This window comes from Triticum dicoccoides, chromosome 3A, assembly GCF_002162155.2.
Source record: "Triticum dicoccoides isolate Atlit2015 ecotype Zavitan chromosome 3A, WEW_v2.0, whole genome shotgun sequence".
Lineage (NCBI taxonomy): Eukaryota > Viridiplantae > Streptophyta > Magnoliopsida > Poales > Poaceae > Triticum > Triticum dicoccoides.
The window spans coordinates 55,626,552-55,641,154 of record NC_041384.1 but is presented as its reverse complement, the minus strand read 5'-3'; the positions used below and the strand labels follow the sequence as shown (position 1 = coordinate 55,641,154).

Genomic DNA, 14,603 nt, shown 5'->3' with positions numbered 1-14,603 from the left:
CCCCATCTGGGTTGAGTTGAACAACCGAAATTTTTTCCCAAAGGTTGACGAACTGAGTGAGCTGGTTAGCGGAGAAGATGCCACGAGAGTTGATTTGGGAGACCCAGAAGTTGTTTTGCAAAGCCTTGTTCACCGAGCAGCCCCTTCGTTTTGAAATTTCAAAAATCATTGGGGCGATGTCTTTGGGCCTGATGCCATCAAGCCAAGCAGACTCCCAAAAGGAGGCACGAAGTCCATCTCCAATTAAGACCTTGGTGGCAGACGCAAAGATGTCTTTATCTCTCTTATCGCAAGGGTTCCCCAACCGCACCCAAGGCTTCGCCGGGTCCATCCATTCCGCCCAGAGCCAACGTAAACGGAGAGCAGATGCAAATTTCTGTAGATTTAGGATGCCTAGTCCGCCATGAGCTTTGGATTTACACACTTGTTCCCAATTGATCTTGCATTTGCCACCGGTGACCTTGTCACAGCCAGCCCAAAGGAAAGCACGCCGAAGGGAGTCAATCTTCTTCAAAACCTCCACTGGCAGATCAAGTGCAGTCATGTAGTATATGGCGATGGCTGTGAGGACAGATTTGACGAGAACCACCCTGCCCGAAGAGGCCATGAGCATGCCAATCCAAGGAGTGAGTTGGGCAGCAATCTTGTCTTCGAGCGGCTGGAAGTGGATTCTCTTTAGTCTCTTAACCGATAACGGCAGTCCCAAATATTTCATAGGGAAGGTGGAGCGGTTCGCAGGGAAGGAATGGAGGATATCATCAAGGTCAAGGCTCACACAGCGAATGGGGGCGACTAAGCTTTTAGTGCAGTTTGTCATCAATCCAGTGACCTCCCCAAAGCTCGCCAGTGTTTCCACAAAGAAATTTACATCATCCTTGATTGGCGCAAGGAAGACCGCAGCGTCGTCGGCATAGAGGGAGGCTCGAAAAGTCATCACATCTCCTCCAATAGGTTGGAGCTTACCTTGTTCGGTGGCCTTGCGAAGAATATGGTGAAGGGGGTCAATTGCCAGCACAAAGAGGAGCGGGGAAAGGGGATCCCCTTGCCTTAAACCACGGCCTAAGCGGATGGGACAGCCAGGAATTCCATTGAGAAGGACTCGCGACGAGGACATAGACAAGAGCGCCGAGACCCAGCCCCGGAAACGAGGTGGGAAACCCAAGTGGTTGAGCAAGTCGAGGAGGTAATCCCAACGGACGGAGTCAAAGGCCTTTTCAATGTCCAGCTTAAAGAGCAGGGCCGCAGCTTTCTTGCGGTGGAGGCGTCTTGCCATGTTGCGCACATACATGAAGTTGTCATGGATACATCTTCTTTTTATGAAGGCGCTTTGTGCTTGGGAAACAAGGTCGTTCATGCGCGGGGCTAGGCGGTTGGACATGACTTTGGCAATGATCTTCGCAATGGCGTGGATAAGACTAATGGGGCGAAAGTCAGAGATGTCTTCCGCGCCATCTTTCTTCGGGATGAGGGCAACGTCCGCGGTGTTAAGCCAGTGCAAATGGGAGGCATGAAGATTAGAGAAGCGGCTTATAGCAAGCATGACGTCCACCTTAATGATGCTCCAGCATGACTTGAAGAATGCACCAGTAAAACCATCAGGCCCCGGGGCCTTATCACTTGGCATACCAAACACAGATGCCTTGACCTCCTCCTCGGTGATGGCATCATCAAGATCTTGGAGATCACAGTCAGGGACCGGTAAAATGTCCCAGTTGATGTCAATATTACGCGAAGGCCCTCTTTTAGCAATGCCCTTAAAATGACTATGAATGATTTTGTCCTTAGCATTGTGATCTGTGACCCATCCATTATTGTGCTTGAGGCGGTGGATGAAGTTTTTGCGCCTCCGGTGATTCGCGCGAAGATGGAAGTAGCGGGTGTTCGCATCACCTTCCTTGAGGTTAGTGACTCTCGAATTCTGCCTCTTTCTCGATTTCTCCAAAATAGCCCAGCCGATGATTTTCCTCTTAAGCCTTTTCCGGATATCTTGCTCATCGTGAGAGAGCTCTCTTTGTTCCTGGGCTAAATCTAGACGTAAAATGACCTCCAGGGCCATGTGCATTTGAATCTTTGACTTTGCAAAGAGGGACTTGCTCCACGTGCGAAGTCTCCGACCGGTGGTCTTGAGCTTGTGAAAAAGCCTTTGGTAGGGCTCCAAGTGCACAGATTGTTCATTCCAAGCATCAACAACCACCTTCTGGAAACCAGGCATCTTGGTCCAGTGGTTTTCGAAACGAAATGTTTTTGGCCGCCGCGGACCATCATCATTAGCAAGCAATAACGGACAGTGGTCGGACAGCGAGGAGGAGAGAGCATGAAGAATGTGCGAGCCAAAATCAATATCCCACTCGTCGTTACAGAAGAAGCCGTCCAATTTGCAGAGCGTTGGGTCAGCGCGTTCGTTGCTCCAGGTGAACTTCCGGTTTTGAAGGTGTATCTCCTTGAGATTGCAAGTGTTCAGGGTGTTGCGGAATCGGACAAGACGACCCCGATCAACATTAGCACGGTTTTTGTCTCTAGCTCGGTAGATTTGGTTAAAATCACCATTAACCAGCCACTTCGTTCCGTCGATAGGCTTTTGGGACGTTAGCTCCAGGAAGAAAGCCTCTTTATGGATGTATCTGGTTGGTCCATAAACAGTGGTCAGTTTAAAAGACTTGTCATCAGGAGAGTTGTTGACATCAACAGTTGCTGAGAGGTAGTAAGCTCCAATCTGAATATTGGAGATGGTAACCGCAGAATCATCCCATAGCAGTAATATTCCACCTTTTGTGCCATCAGCTGGTCTATGAGCAAAGTTTTTGAGACGATGTCCGCCCAGGTATGCAGCAACATGGGCGTCAATAGTTTGAAGCTTTGATTCTTGTATGCAAACAAGATGACAGGAGGAAGCTGCAATGGTTTCATGGACAGTTGCTTGACGATCAGGACAATTTAAGCCACGGACGTTCCAACACAGAATAGCAAGGTTTTGCTCTAACATGGTTCCACCCCGATTACATCATACCCCTTACATGAGTCTGCCAACATCATAGGCAACAATGGTCTCGCCAGGGCCAGAAATAGAAGCAGCAACACATGGCAGCTACAAACAGGCGTACATCTAGCTTTGAAATGATGGACTAACATGAGGAAACTAAGCAACAACTTGCAACGTAGCAACAGCACCCAGCGCTCAGACCCCCGCCGCGGTGGCCTCGTTTTGGTCTGGCCCTCCTTCTCCTCCATGCTGCATGAGGGCGTCTTCAACCGCCGAGGAGAGATCGCAGTCCATGTGGAATAACGCGCGCAAAGCCGCAACAGCAATGTCCGGGAGACGGTCCTGGAACATATCAGCAAACTTGGTGATAGCCGCCTCAGTGGCTTGTTCACCCTCAGCAACGATCCCCATACGGCGGCACAGCAGCTGCTCTGCGAGCCTGGCAATGGGCACGCTCCGCTTTTTGGCCCGGAGCCGGGGGCTCTGGCGCGGCAGGTGGAAGCCAGAGACCCCGGCTAGCGTCTTCCTACGAGCAGTTGGGGGTCTTGGAGGTGTCGAGCGCTGAGTAGGGGGGGACGGCAACAGCGCGGGCATGCGCGGGATGAATATTGGAGTGACCGGTGCTTCTGATTCTGCATCTTCTTCAGATATTGGCTCTTCCTCTAGAGCTTCTTCAGTCCTTGTCTCTTCATCTGCCTCTTCTTCAGTCTGGGCATCAGCATCAAAACTGTTTGACACATGAGTGATGCTGTCGCTGTTGGTTTCTTCAAGCAGCACCTCCAGGCGCACAGGGGTTGGAGTTGGAGTAGACAGGACCAACTCAGGCGGGGCATCATGAGGTGAAGCAGGAGCCTCTTGAACCAGAAGCATGTGCTTGTCCATCCCCATCTGTTCCATGGTCAGTGACGGCTGAATCTTGGAGATCCTGCTGGAGGCACCACAAAGCCAGCCCAAGCCAAGACCCGACGGGGCAATCTCAATGATGTCACTCGAAGTTGTACGCGGTGAGGGCGGCAGAGAGCGACCGCGCCTCTCCAGCGAGCATCCGTCAGCCGAGCGCTCCTGAGAAGTGGCATGTGCGCGGCGACGGTCATCACGGCCGCGGTCGTCACGCCCACGATCCGACTCGCGCGCGCCCCAGCGCGGACCTTGGCGGCCATCATCAGCTCGGTGGTCAGGAGCTCGAGACCTGCTACGGAAAATGCGGTCCTTCCAGGAGGACCGAGATCTGTCATTGTCCCGGCCGCGACGATCATCTCTGTCACGATCATCATCTCTTCTGCTGCGGTCGTCGTCGTCGCGGCGGCTAGGAGGAGGCTCATGACGATCCCGAGCTCTGGCCTCACCATCCACCACACCATACTTCCAGTCGAAAGGAGGTTCCGTGCGTGGACGGCGAGGGAAGTTGCCGGCAGCATCAGGAGTGAAGTCTTCCAGCAAGTCGAGGTGGACGATGGCGCGCCGCCGGATGCCACCATGCCCAATGGCTGCAGACGGAGCACCCCCGACACCAGTGGCCACCCGAGGAGCAATGGTGACAAGCTGCACCTTTGGAATGGCAGATGGGTTGGCTGACCACGCCCACAGCCGGAGGCAGGAGGCGTCTTCCTGACGCAGGGTGGCAATGTCGAAATAGTGGACGAAAGTGTCTGGACCAAGCACCTGAGCTGCAACTGAATCAGACCAGGCGTTGAGGGGGATGCTCTCGATGCAGAGGTGGACGTGATAGTTGGCGCAAATCACATCAGAATGAGCATCGAGACGCCAGTTGGAGGAATGCAGGTCGAGGTCGTTGTGCCGGAAGCGCCGAGCCGTCGTGACCCTGTCACGCTGATGCTGGTAGCTGAACAGAGCAAAGAAGTCTTCAGGAAAGTGAGGAACCACTTTGACATCCTTGATCCCGAACTGCTCATCAAGAGCCTCTTTGATCTCAGCGGCGCTGACAGCCGGCCTGTTCCCTCCAAGCCAGATGAGGGCGCCCAGCGACGCCAAGCCTGCTTCGTTGGCCTCCATCTCCGGGGTGGAGATGATCACCACGCGCCCCTCCTCGGGGCGCAGCGACGGGTCGCCGACGCGGGGTTCCCGTCGGGGCTCCCGCCGTGACATGGCACACGACGAGGGAGCTGCCGGAGGTGACGGCAGGCCGAGCGGCACCGCCGCAGCAGCTTCAGGAGGCGATGCAGGGGACAAAGGGGAGGGTGAGAGAGCGTTGGTGCAGCCCCTCGCCTTATGTCCAAAACGGCGACAGCGACGGCAAGTGAGAGGATTTCTGCAGTCAACTTGGCAGTGGCCTTTGAGGAGGCAGCGGTGGCATTCACGGTCTTGGAGCTTGACGAAATCCTTGTGGCGAGGAGGGGAATAGGAGCCCGCAGACCTGCGACTTAAATGCCGGTGGTTGGAGCGGCCTTCACGCCACCAGTACGCCGGCCGCACCAAATGCCATTCATCGCTTGAAGAGACCTGCCTTGACTCCTCCCCTGAAGGCGTTGGGCTCGAGGAGGCACTCCATCTTGCTCGCCAGGCACCCGACTTGAATGGAGCAGCAGGCGCGGATTTGAGACAGGGGCGATGCGCGCCATGAATGGGGGGTGGAGGCGTATCTTCCAGCAGCTCCGCATTGAAAGCAAATCTCACCTTGCGTGGCAGGTCAGCAACCTTGGGGGCAGCCACGACGGCCGAAGCCAGGGCAGGGGCGACCTGGGGTCGCAGATCTGGAGCAGCAGCCAGCAGCTGGGGAAAAAGAGATCCCACCAGCTCCGGGCGCAGGAACCTCGGTGACGAGAAGCCAGGAGGGAACCGAGGCGAGGAGGAGGTGCCGAGCGGGGAGCTAGGAGCGGCAGCGGAGGGGGTAGGCGCGGAAGCGGCGGCGGCGGGTGTGGCTGCCGGCGCCGGAGTGGCGCGTCGCAGGAGCGTGGGAGCGGGTGGCATGTCTGCTCTTTTCCTTCTTCACCACCAAGGCTTTGGGCTCGCACGTAACTTTGTGGAACTGGAACTGGAACTTGTGGTTGGTGATGCTCTCGTAGCGCTCAATTAGCTCGCTCCAGCTTAACAACGACAAGTCAAGTATAAATATGTCACAACTATAGTAATATTGTACACTGAATATGAACATAAGCATCTGAATCCGAGCAGAAGATTAAAATCAGAGCCAAATTCGAAAGCATCATCTGGCTAACTTGATCACAAACAAAACACAATTCGAGCATGCCAATTGCCAATACTGCGGCAGGCTAGGACGATGCCAAAGATGGCACTTGCAAGGGATGCAGATTCAGTAATCGGCATGATCATCAAAACCATAATGCAGAATCTCGCTTGTCTCGACTAGCGCGTGACGGAACGGACGGAGAACGGACCTTGTGCTGGGGCTGCAGTAGTCGAACAGCTTGCCGGCGCCGCCGTCGTCGAAGACGAGGAGGCCGAGGTCCACGCCGCAGAGCACGGCGAGCTCGCCCGCCTTCTTGAGCAGGCCGCGGCGGCGCTTGCCGAAGGTGGCCCGGCGCGACACGTCGTTGTGGATCCTCTTCATCTCCGTCCTCCCGCGGCCCATCTTCTCTTGACTCGGAACGCGGGGACTGGTGATCGACGCCGACGCCAAGCTAGGTAGAAGAAGAAGAGATCGAGCAGCAAGTCAGTCAGTCCGTGGTGCTCTCCTCTCCTCTAGTGATAGTCCGTGGCCCCGCGCCGCCGTACAGACGAAAATTCCAGGAAGTTTCGCCGGCGACTAGTGATGGATAGTATACCGTGAAAGGTCCGCCCGTCACGCCCGACCGGAAAGCAGCAAGCCGGTCACCGATCCTCTGCTGCGGTGCGCGTGGAAGAGAACAAAAGCGGCGGCTGCGTTGCCAATCTGGGAAGTGCTCGGGTCACCGCGCCTCCTTCCGGGCCGTGGAAACTTGCCGTTTCCGGCGTAAAGCGAAAGCGCGGCCCGACCGTGAGTGACCCCGATAAGATACACGGCGGTGACCAGCGGTCCAGCGCACGGTAATAAGTAGCATGTCGATCGGTAAATTTCCCAAAGCGCGTCTATCCATTCACAAAGAAAAGCAAAAGAAAAGCACGTCCGTACAAAGAATAGAGGGGGAGATTGTGGAATTGTTGATGTTTATCTGCGCCTCGTGGGCATATATTAAAGGAATGCATGATCACAGGACAACACTAAAAGTACACTGTGTTAAACGTGATGTATAGTTAGGATTCTGGTTGTTAGGCTAGCTGTAGATAAGGGCAGATCACGCCATCAGTTGTAACCCTAACAACCTTGTACTTATCCTTTGTACGTACGTGTATAAATATACGAGGAGGCCGGTGATCATCATCACGGCAAATCATTCGTTCTGACTTGGTATTCAGAGCAATAAGATCCAATCCTGCCCACCATGGCCGGCTCCAACGCTGCTCCCATCACCAACACTTCCGGCGCCCTTTCCACCGTCAACGCCGGCACCCTTGCCGCCGGCTCCTCCTCCTCCGCTCCAATCTCCGTCACCACTCTCGGCAACCTCATCACGCTGCGCCTCACGCGGGAGAACTTCCTGCTGTGGAAGACTCAAGCCGTCCCTGCCCTCGCCTCGAACGGTTTGTTCGGCTATGTTGCCGGCACCGAGGAAGCGCCGCTGCAGACCCTCATAGAGGGCACTGGCGATGCAGCTGTCGAGGTCGCCAACCCGGAGTTCCTTCGCTGGTTCCAGAAGGATCAGCTCGTCATGATCGCGCTCCTCGGCTCCATGACCGAGGATATACTCGGGCAGATGACCCAGCTCACCACTTCTGCTCAGGTCTGGACTACTCTTCATGAGTTGTTTGCATCACAGAATCGTGCTCGTATCATGCAGTTGCGCTACCAGCTATCCAATCTGAAGAAGAAGGACCTCACCGCCTCGGAATACTACCGCAAGATGCGGGGCTTCGCCGACGCCATGGCTTCCATCGGCAAGCCGCTCGACGATGACGAGGTGCTGGGCTACATACTCGCCGGACTAGGTCCTGAGTTTGAGCCTCTGATCGCGTCCATCACGGCGCGCAACGACCCCATCAGCCTCAGCAACTTCTATGCCTTCTTCCTCAGCGCCGAACTTCGCCTCGAGCAGCAGGCATCGTCCGGCAACATTCATCCGTCCGCAAACGTTGCTGCGCGCCACACTGATGGTCATCGTGGCGGACAAGGCGGCCAAGGCACACGCGGCGGACACGGCGATCAGGGCGGACGTGGTCGCGGAATGCGCGGCCGCAGCAACGGCCGGACTAACCTGAAGTGTCAGGTCTGCTCCAAGTTCGGCCACGACGCCCTCCACTGCCGCAACCGGTTCAACCACGCCTTCCAGCCAGAAGAGCAGCGTGAGCGCTCCGGCAAAATCGCCAACACCGGCCCAGGCTCGTACTCCGTCGACACCGACTGGTATGTAGATACCGGCGCCACCGATCACCTGACGAGTGACCTGGACCGTCTCAGCTTCCATGAGAAGTATGGTGGCAAAGACAAGGTGCATGCAGCCAACGGAGCAGGTATGTCTATTGCGCATGTTGGTCATTCCACTATTCCCGGTTTATCCAAACCTCTGCACCTCCGTAACATTCTGCATGTTCCACACATCAACAAACACCTCCTGTCTGCACAAAAACTTGCCTATGATAATCATGCTTTTGCTGAATTCTATCCTCATCTTTTTCGTCTTAAGGACCAAGCAACGAAGGCGGTTCTTCTTCAAAGTAGATGCCGCAATGGTCTCTACCCGGTGCCAAGCTACAAGCAGTCGTCGCTCGTATCTGGTCCTCGAGCTCTCTCCAGCATCAGGCTATCTTCAGATTTATGGCATAAAAAATTGGGTCATCCGTCCAAAAGTATTGTCGATTCAGTTCTTAGGTTAAATAAATTTGCTTGTGCACCATCTACCGAGTCTAGTGTTTGTGATGCGTGTCAGCGCGCAAAAGTACATCAGCTACTTTTTCGAGATTCTAATCATGTCACTTATACACCTCTTGAAATTATTCGTTTGGATGTATGGGGCCCTGCTACTACTTCCGTTGGTGGTTTTAAATATTATGTGAGTTTTTTGGATGATTATAGCCGTTTTACATGGATCTATCTCCTTAAACGAAAATCCGATGTTGAACAAGCCTTCTACACCTTCCAGAAACATGTTGAACGCATGCTCGATGCAAAAATTAAAACTGTTCAGACGGATTGGGGCGGCGAGTATCGCCGTCTCTCCCGCTATTTCCAAAAAGAAGGCATTGCGCACCGGGTTTCCTGTCCTCACACCTCACAACAAAATGGCATCGCAGAACGGAAACATCGTCATATCGTCGAAACAGGCATCGCTCTTCTCGCTCACTCCTCCCTCCCCGTTCGGTTTTGGGACGAGGCTTTTCTCACCGCTTGCTATCTCATAAATCGCATGCCCACTCGAGTCCTTCAAAACTCTACACCAGTCTCTTGTCTTTTTTGCGATAAACCAGACTATACATTTCTCCGTGCTTTCGGTTGCGCTTGTTGGCCGAACCTACGCCCTTATAATAACCGCAAGCTAGAATTCCGGTCTCGGCAATGCGTTTTCTTGGGATATAGCTCCATGCACAAAGGCTACAAATGCTTAGATCGCTCTAGTGGTCGCATTTATATTTCTCTTGATGTCACTTTTGATGAACAAGTGTTTCCGTTCTCAACTAGCTCAGTAGTGCAAAAGTCCTCACCCATTCTTTCCACACCATCCTCTTTTTTTCCCATCACCGAGCCGGCTCTAATGGATGATCGCATGCGCAAATATGACATGACCTTGCTGCTTGATGCTTCGTGTAGCTCGTTTTTATCTCCTGCAGGTACTCGCCAGGAGTTCACATCGCCATGTGCGCCACGTAGCAGCCATACAGACGGGGGGCATGCAGATGTTTCAGCCGGACCCTCGGCCGTTCTTGTCACGCCGCCTGGATCGCGCAGCCCGGCTTCTCCTGTCAGCCGGCTTAGTCTGACGCTCAACCAGGCTGACGACGTCGACCCGGCCTGTTCGTCCACCGGAACTCCAGCGTCAGTAGCGCCGACGCCGCCGGCGACCCCGTCGTCCGATGCTGCCGCGGAGACTGAAGTTGCTTCGTCCAGCGCCCTGCATCCGATGACGACTCGCCTTCGCAACAACATCGTCAAGACGCTCGTGACAAGCGATGGCACTGTCCGCTACGACCCTCGCCGTCGTGCTTTCCACGCGGAGCCTCGCTCATTTCGCGCCGCCCTTGCCAATGACCAGTGGCGGCCCGCGATGGAGACTGAGTTCCAAGCTCTTCAACAAAACAAGACATGGTCATTGGTGCCTCGACCTCCTGGCAAAAATGTTATAGGCTGCAAATGGGTCTTCAAAGTGAAGCATAAGGCAGATGGCTCCCTCGACAAGTTCAAGGCACGGCTCGTCGCGCGCGGCTTCACTCAGCAGTACGGGCTTGATTACTTGGAAACATTCTCTCCGATAGTCAAACCTGCCACCGTGCGCCTCGTCCTCTCGCTCGCTGTTTCCCGTGGCTGGCACTTCCGTCAAGTGGACATCAGCAATGCTTTCCTTCACGGTGTCCTCACTGAAGAAGCTTACATGCAGCAGCCCCCCAGCTTTCAGGATCAGTCACGGCCAGACTATGTTTGCAAGCTCCACAAGGCGTTATATGGCCTCAAACAGTCTCCTCGTGCATGGTATGCCCGTCTTAGTGAGCGTCTTCAGCAGCTTGGGTTTCATCCGTCAGCAGCCGATGCATCTCTGTTTATCCTTGTTGATCGAGGTGTCACCATCTACATGCTTGTCTATGTGGATGATATCGTCATCGTGAGCTCATCTGCCTCTGCCATGCATAATCTGCTTCAGCGACTCTCGGATACCTTCCCTGTGAAAGACCTTGGTTCTCTGAATTATTTTCTCGGTATTGAAGTACTTCGCAATTCCGGGGGAATGACTCTTACTCAGACAAAATACGCCCTTGATTTGCTGCAGCATACTGATATGGTGAATTGCAAAGCAATTTCAACACCCATGTGCACCCATGAGAAGCTCACTCGTGATGCTGGACATAAACTGAATGAGGATGAAGCTTTCAAGTACAGAAGCACCGTTGGAGCTCTTCAGTACTTAACTTTGACACGGCCGGATCTCTCGTTCGCCGTGAACAAAGTCTGCCAGTTCTTGTCAAGGCCCACTAATGTGCACTGGGAAGCTGTTAAACGCATCTTGCGATTTGTGAAAGGGACAGTTGCGACAGGCCTGACCATCAGGTGCTCGCCATCAACTTTGATCAGTGTATTCACTGACGCTGATTGGGCTGGCTGCAGCGATGACCGAAGATCCACCGGTGGTTTTGCTGTCTCTTTTTGGACCAAACCTCGTTTCATGGAGTGCCAGGAAACAGCCGACAGTCTCGCGTTCATCCACCGAAGCCGAATACAAGGCGCTTGCGAATGGAACTGCTGAAGCCTCTTGGATACAATCCTTGCTGAAAGAGTTGCACGTTCCGCAGCCTCGAGCACCCATTCTATGGTGTGACAACCTCGGTGCCACGTACCTCACTGCAAATCCGGTGTTTCATGCTCGTACCAAACACATTGAGGTGGATCTCCATTTTGTGAGAGAAAAGGTGGCCATGGGTGCACTTGACGTCCGGTTCATTGCCTCTGCTGATCAGGTAGCCGATGCATTTACCAAACCTCTCACGAAGGTCATGCTTGAACAGCTGCGCACAATCTCAACCTTGTGTCAGGATGAGATTGCGGGGGAATGTTAAACGTGATGTATAGTTAGGATTCTGGTTGTTAGGCTAGCTGTAGATAAGGGCAGATCACGCCATCAGTTGTAACCCTAACAACCTTGTACTTATCCTTTGTACGTACGTGTATAAATATACGAGGAGGCCGGTGGTCATCATCACGGCAAATCATTCGTTCTGACTCACTGCTAAGTGACATTGATGTTCTGAAATACTCGGTTCACTAAGTTTTAATCTTATCGGTTTTCAACTTATAATTTGTAGCTCAAGCAAGTGTCATTGGGTTTGTAAAACTACCATTGCCATCTACCTGCTCCTGTATTTGATCAATTCCCAGTTTTTGCGACTCTACATACAATGTTGTTATAGCCGAATTCCTATATTCCTCTCGGGGAAATGGTTTAACTCAACTAGCAACCAAAGTTCCTTCTCTCTTTGATTGCTTTGTTATTAGTGGGAGTTCTGTTTAGCCAAAAACTTGGCAGGTTACCCTTTGCCTCTGTTTCTCATGGCATTGGAGTCATTGTACTCCTTGGAGATGTAGATTAATATCCTGGTTCTCCACTATTGGCTGGCTACTTTGGTGCCTCGCCAGGAATGACTAGGGTAACATTTTTTTCCTCTCCTTGTATAATTGGACGGCCACTTCTGCTGGTACAGTTGTGCATGTTGTATTCCCATCCACAATGCTCCACTTACGGACGGCACTTACATAAACTCTTCTACGGACAGATTTGGCAGACTCTAATTTACCACTCCCCCCTGAATTTTAGGTGTGGGGCCCTCCTGTCCCCAATCTAATGAGGCCACTTCCATCCGTAACCTCCCATCAGTAGAAAAATGACTGTAAGTGTAACATTGCTCGTATTCACATTGTTCAGAATCTGCATAAAAAATGCCAGTGGCCTCCTTGCTAGTGCAGTATTAATTTTGTCCAGTGACTGAGATATGTTTTTGTTGGCCATGGTTGACTGTTTTATGCTCTAGAGAAGATACTGATTTTTTTGTTGATTTTCTTGATTCTGTTGGTTGATATATTCAGATACTTGCTGCTTGCTTTTGTTATCCAACACTGGAGCTGCTTCTTGTAACCATGCTTTTCTTTAGAGCCTTTTGGTTTGGTCAGCACTTGCTTAGTTCATCGATTACCCCTGAACAAAAGATGAGTAGATGGTGCTGAAACTCTCGGTATCATTGATGCAAGGCGTTAGTTTCATTTCCGAACAACATGTTACATGTTACTAGCATCCACTTATGATTTGTACGATCTGAGAAAAAGCTTAACTTTTTCGTTGTATGTAGTTGGGCAGTTAATTGGGTTGTCTTGCCTCCCGCGCGTGCATTCACCGGCCATGTAGGCTGGGCTTGGTCTCATTGTCTTTGTCCAGCTCTCCACTGTCACCCTGCAATAGCGATGGCTACAAAAATTGAAGGTGAGTCCTCTGAGCCTTTTCCCCCCCTTGCTCTAAGCACGTAATCATAGAGCCATGGCTATGCGTATAACTTTGGGTGCCAAGGCCACTTAGGTTTTGGGTTTGGCCTCAATTATATCAGTAGATGATGCTCTAGTGGTTCCTGCTGGCTAGTCAATTTTCCTCTTGCTATAGAAGGGCCCTATTCTAGTATGGTTTAGTTTTATCAAAGGGCTCTCTCTGGCTTTGTATTTTGGTAAAAATACTTGTCTTGTCAAGTAAATATATTGAAAACCGGACATTGCTTAGCTCTCTCTGGTGCAACATCATCGAGAAGGGCTAATATAACCATATATTGTTCCGGAGCGGGTTATGCTAAGTCCCGACAAGAGAATTTACATGATCCCAGCTGTAGCAGTCCTACCTCATTGCCTTGTCAGATGCAATGAGAATACAATGAATTTTTTTGTTGTATGTAATTGGGTAGTTGATTGGGATGTCTTGCCTCCTACATGCGTGTCCGCTGGCCGTGTTGTTTGGTCCTCGTCTTCGTCCAGCTCTCCACTGTCACCCTACTACAACGATGTCTACAAAAATTAAAGGTGAGTCCTCCCGAGTCTCTTTGTCTGCTGTTTATATTGTTATGGTGTAAAGATTTCAACTGTTGTATCAACGCAAAAGTTTATTTTGTACTTGATGTCCTAGTCTTTAGGTTGCAATCCTCTCGTTCTTCTCCCCTAGCTAAAAGTTATATTGCTGAATCAGCCAGTGTTTTGTGCTGTTGCTTTTGGACTGAGAGCTTTTTCTGCTTGTAGAAAACAACAAGTGCATCATTTATAATCTTGTTTGTTCTAGCTGACTGGGAGTGAAGATTTGGGTGGGCTTATATAATCTTGCTTTGACGATATTTCTATGAAATTTGAATTAGTTCCTCATCTAGTGACCCCTAGCATAAAGTTTCTGAAATGAATACTACAGGTCTGATATCCTGACATGCACGAATGCTTTCGCCTCTGAATCTGCTATTATGGGTGCAATTGTTTTTCCGTTAGCATAGCAGGTGTAGCTCAAGTTTATTTGTTAGCTTACGTAATCTGCTATGATGTATGCATGCCAAGTTACCAACTGCTGCACATGTGTGAAAAATGTACATTGTTGGGTGTTTCAAGATATTTGATATGTTGATTGATTGAATAGCTAATAGCTCCTTGTATTGGTTATTTGCTTACCAGTATTTCGGTGCCGATTTCCTTGAGTTTTACGTTTTGACGCTCAAAATAACTCATCCCCCTTTAGAATTTAGAAGTTTGTTTGCTTTATTCTGGAGCCATGTGGTAGCCATTTATAAATTGTCTATAGATGTGAACATCTAAACTGCTACTTTTACCAATCATTGAATTATACTGTACTCCCTCCGTTTTTATTTACTCCACATATTAGAGTAAACATGCTTTATCATATTTGTAGTTCCTAAT

At 51.5% G+C, this 14,603-nt stretch overlaps 1 protein-coding gene across 1 annotated transcript; it reads right to left on the bottom strand.

The window, feature by feature from the left end:
* Positions 1–6,153: 6,153 nt before the first annotated feature.
* LOC119271204 (MADS-box transcription factor 4-like) lies at positions 6,154–6,530 on the bottom strand. The gene has a single exon (XM_037553119.1). It carries the CDS (start codon positions 6,528–6,530, stop codon positions 6,252–6,254), a length of 279 nt encoding a protein of 92 aa, XP_037409016.1. The 3' UTR covers positions 6,154–6,251.
* Positions 6,531–14,603: the final 8,073 nt, after the last annotated feature.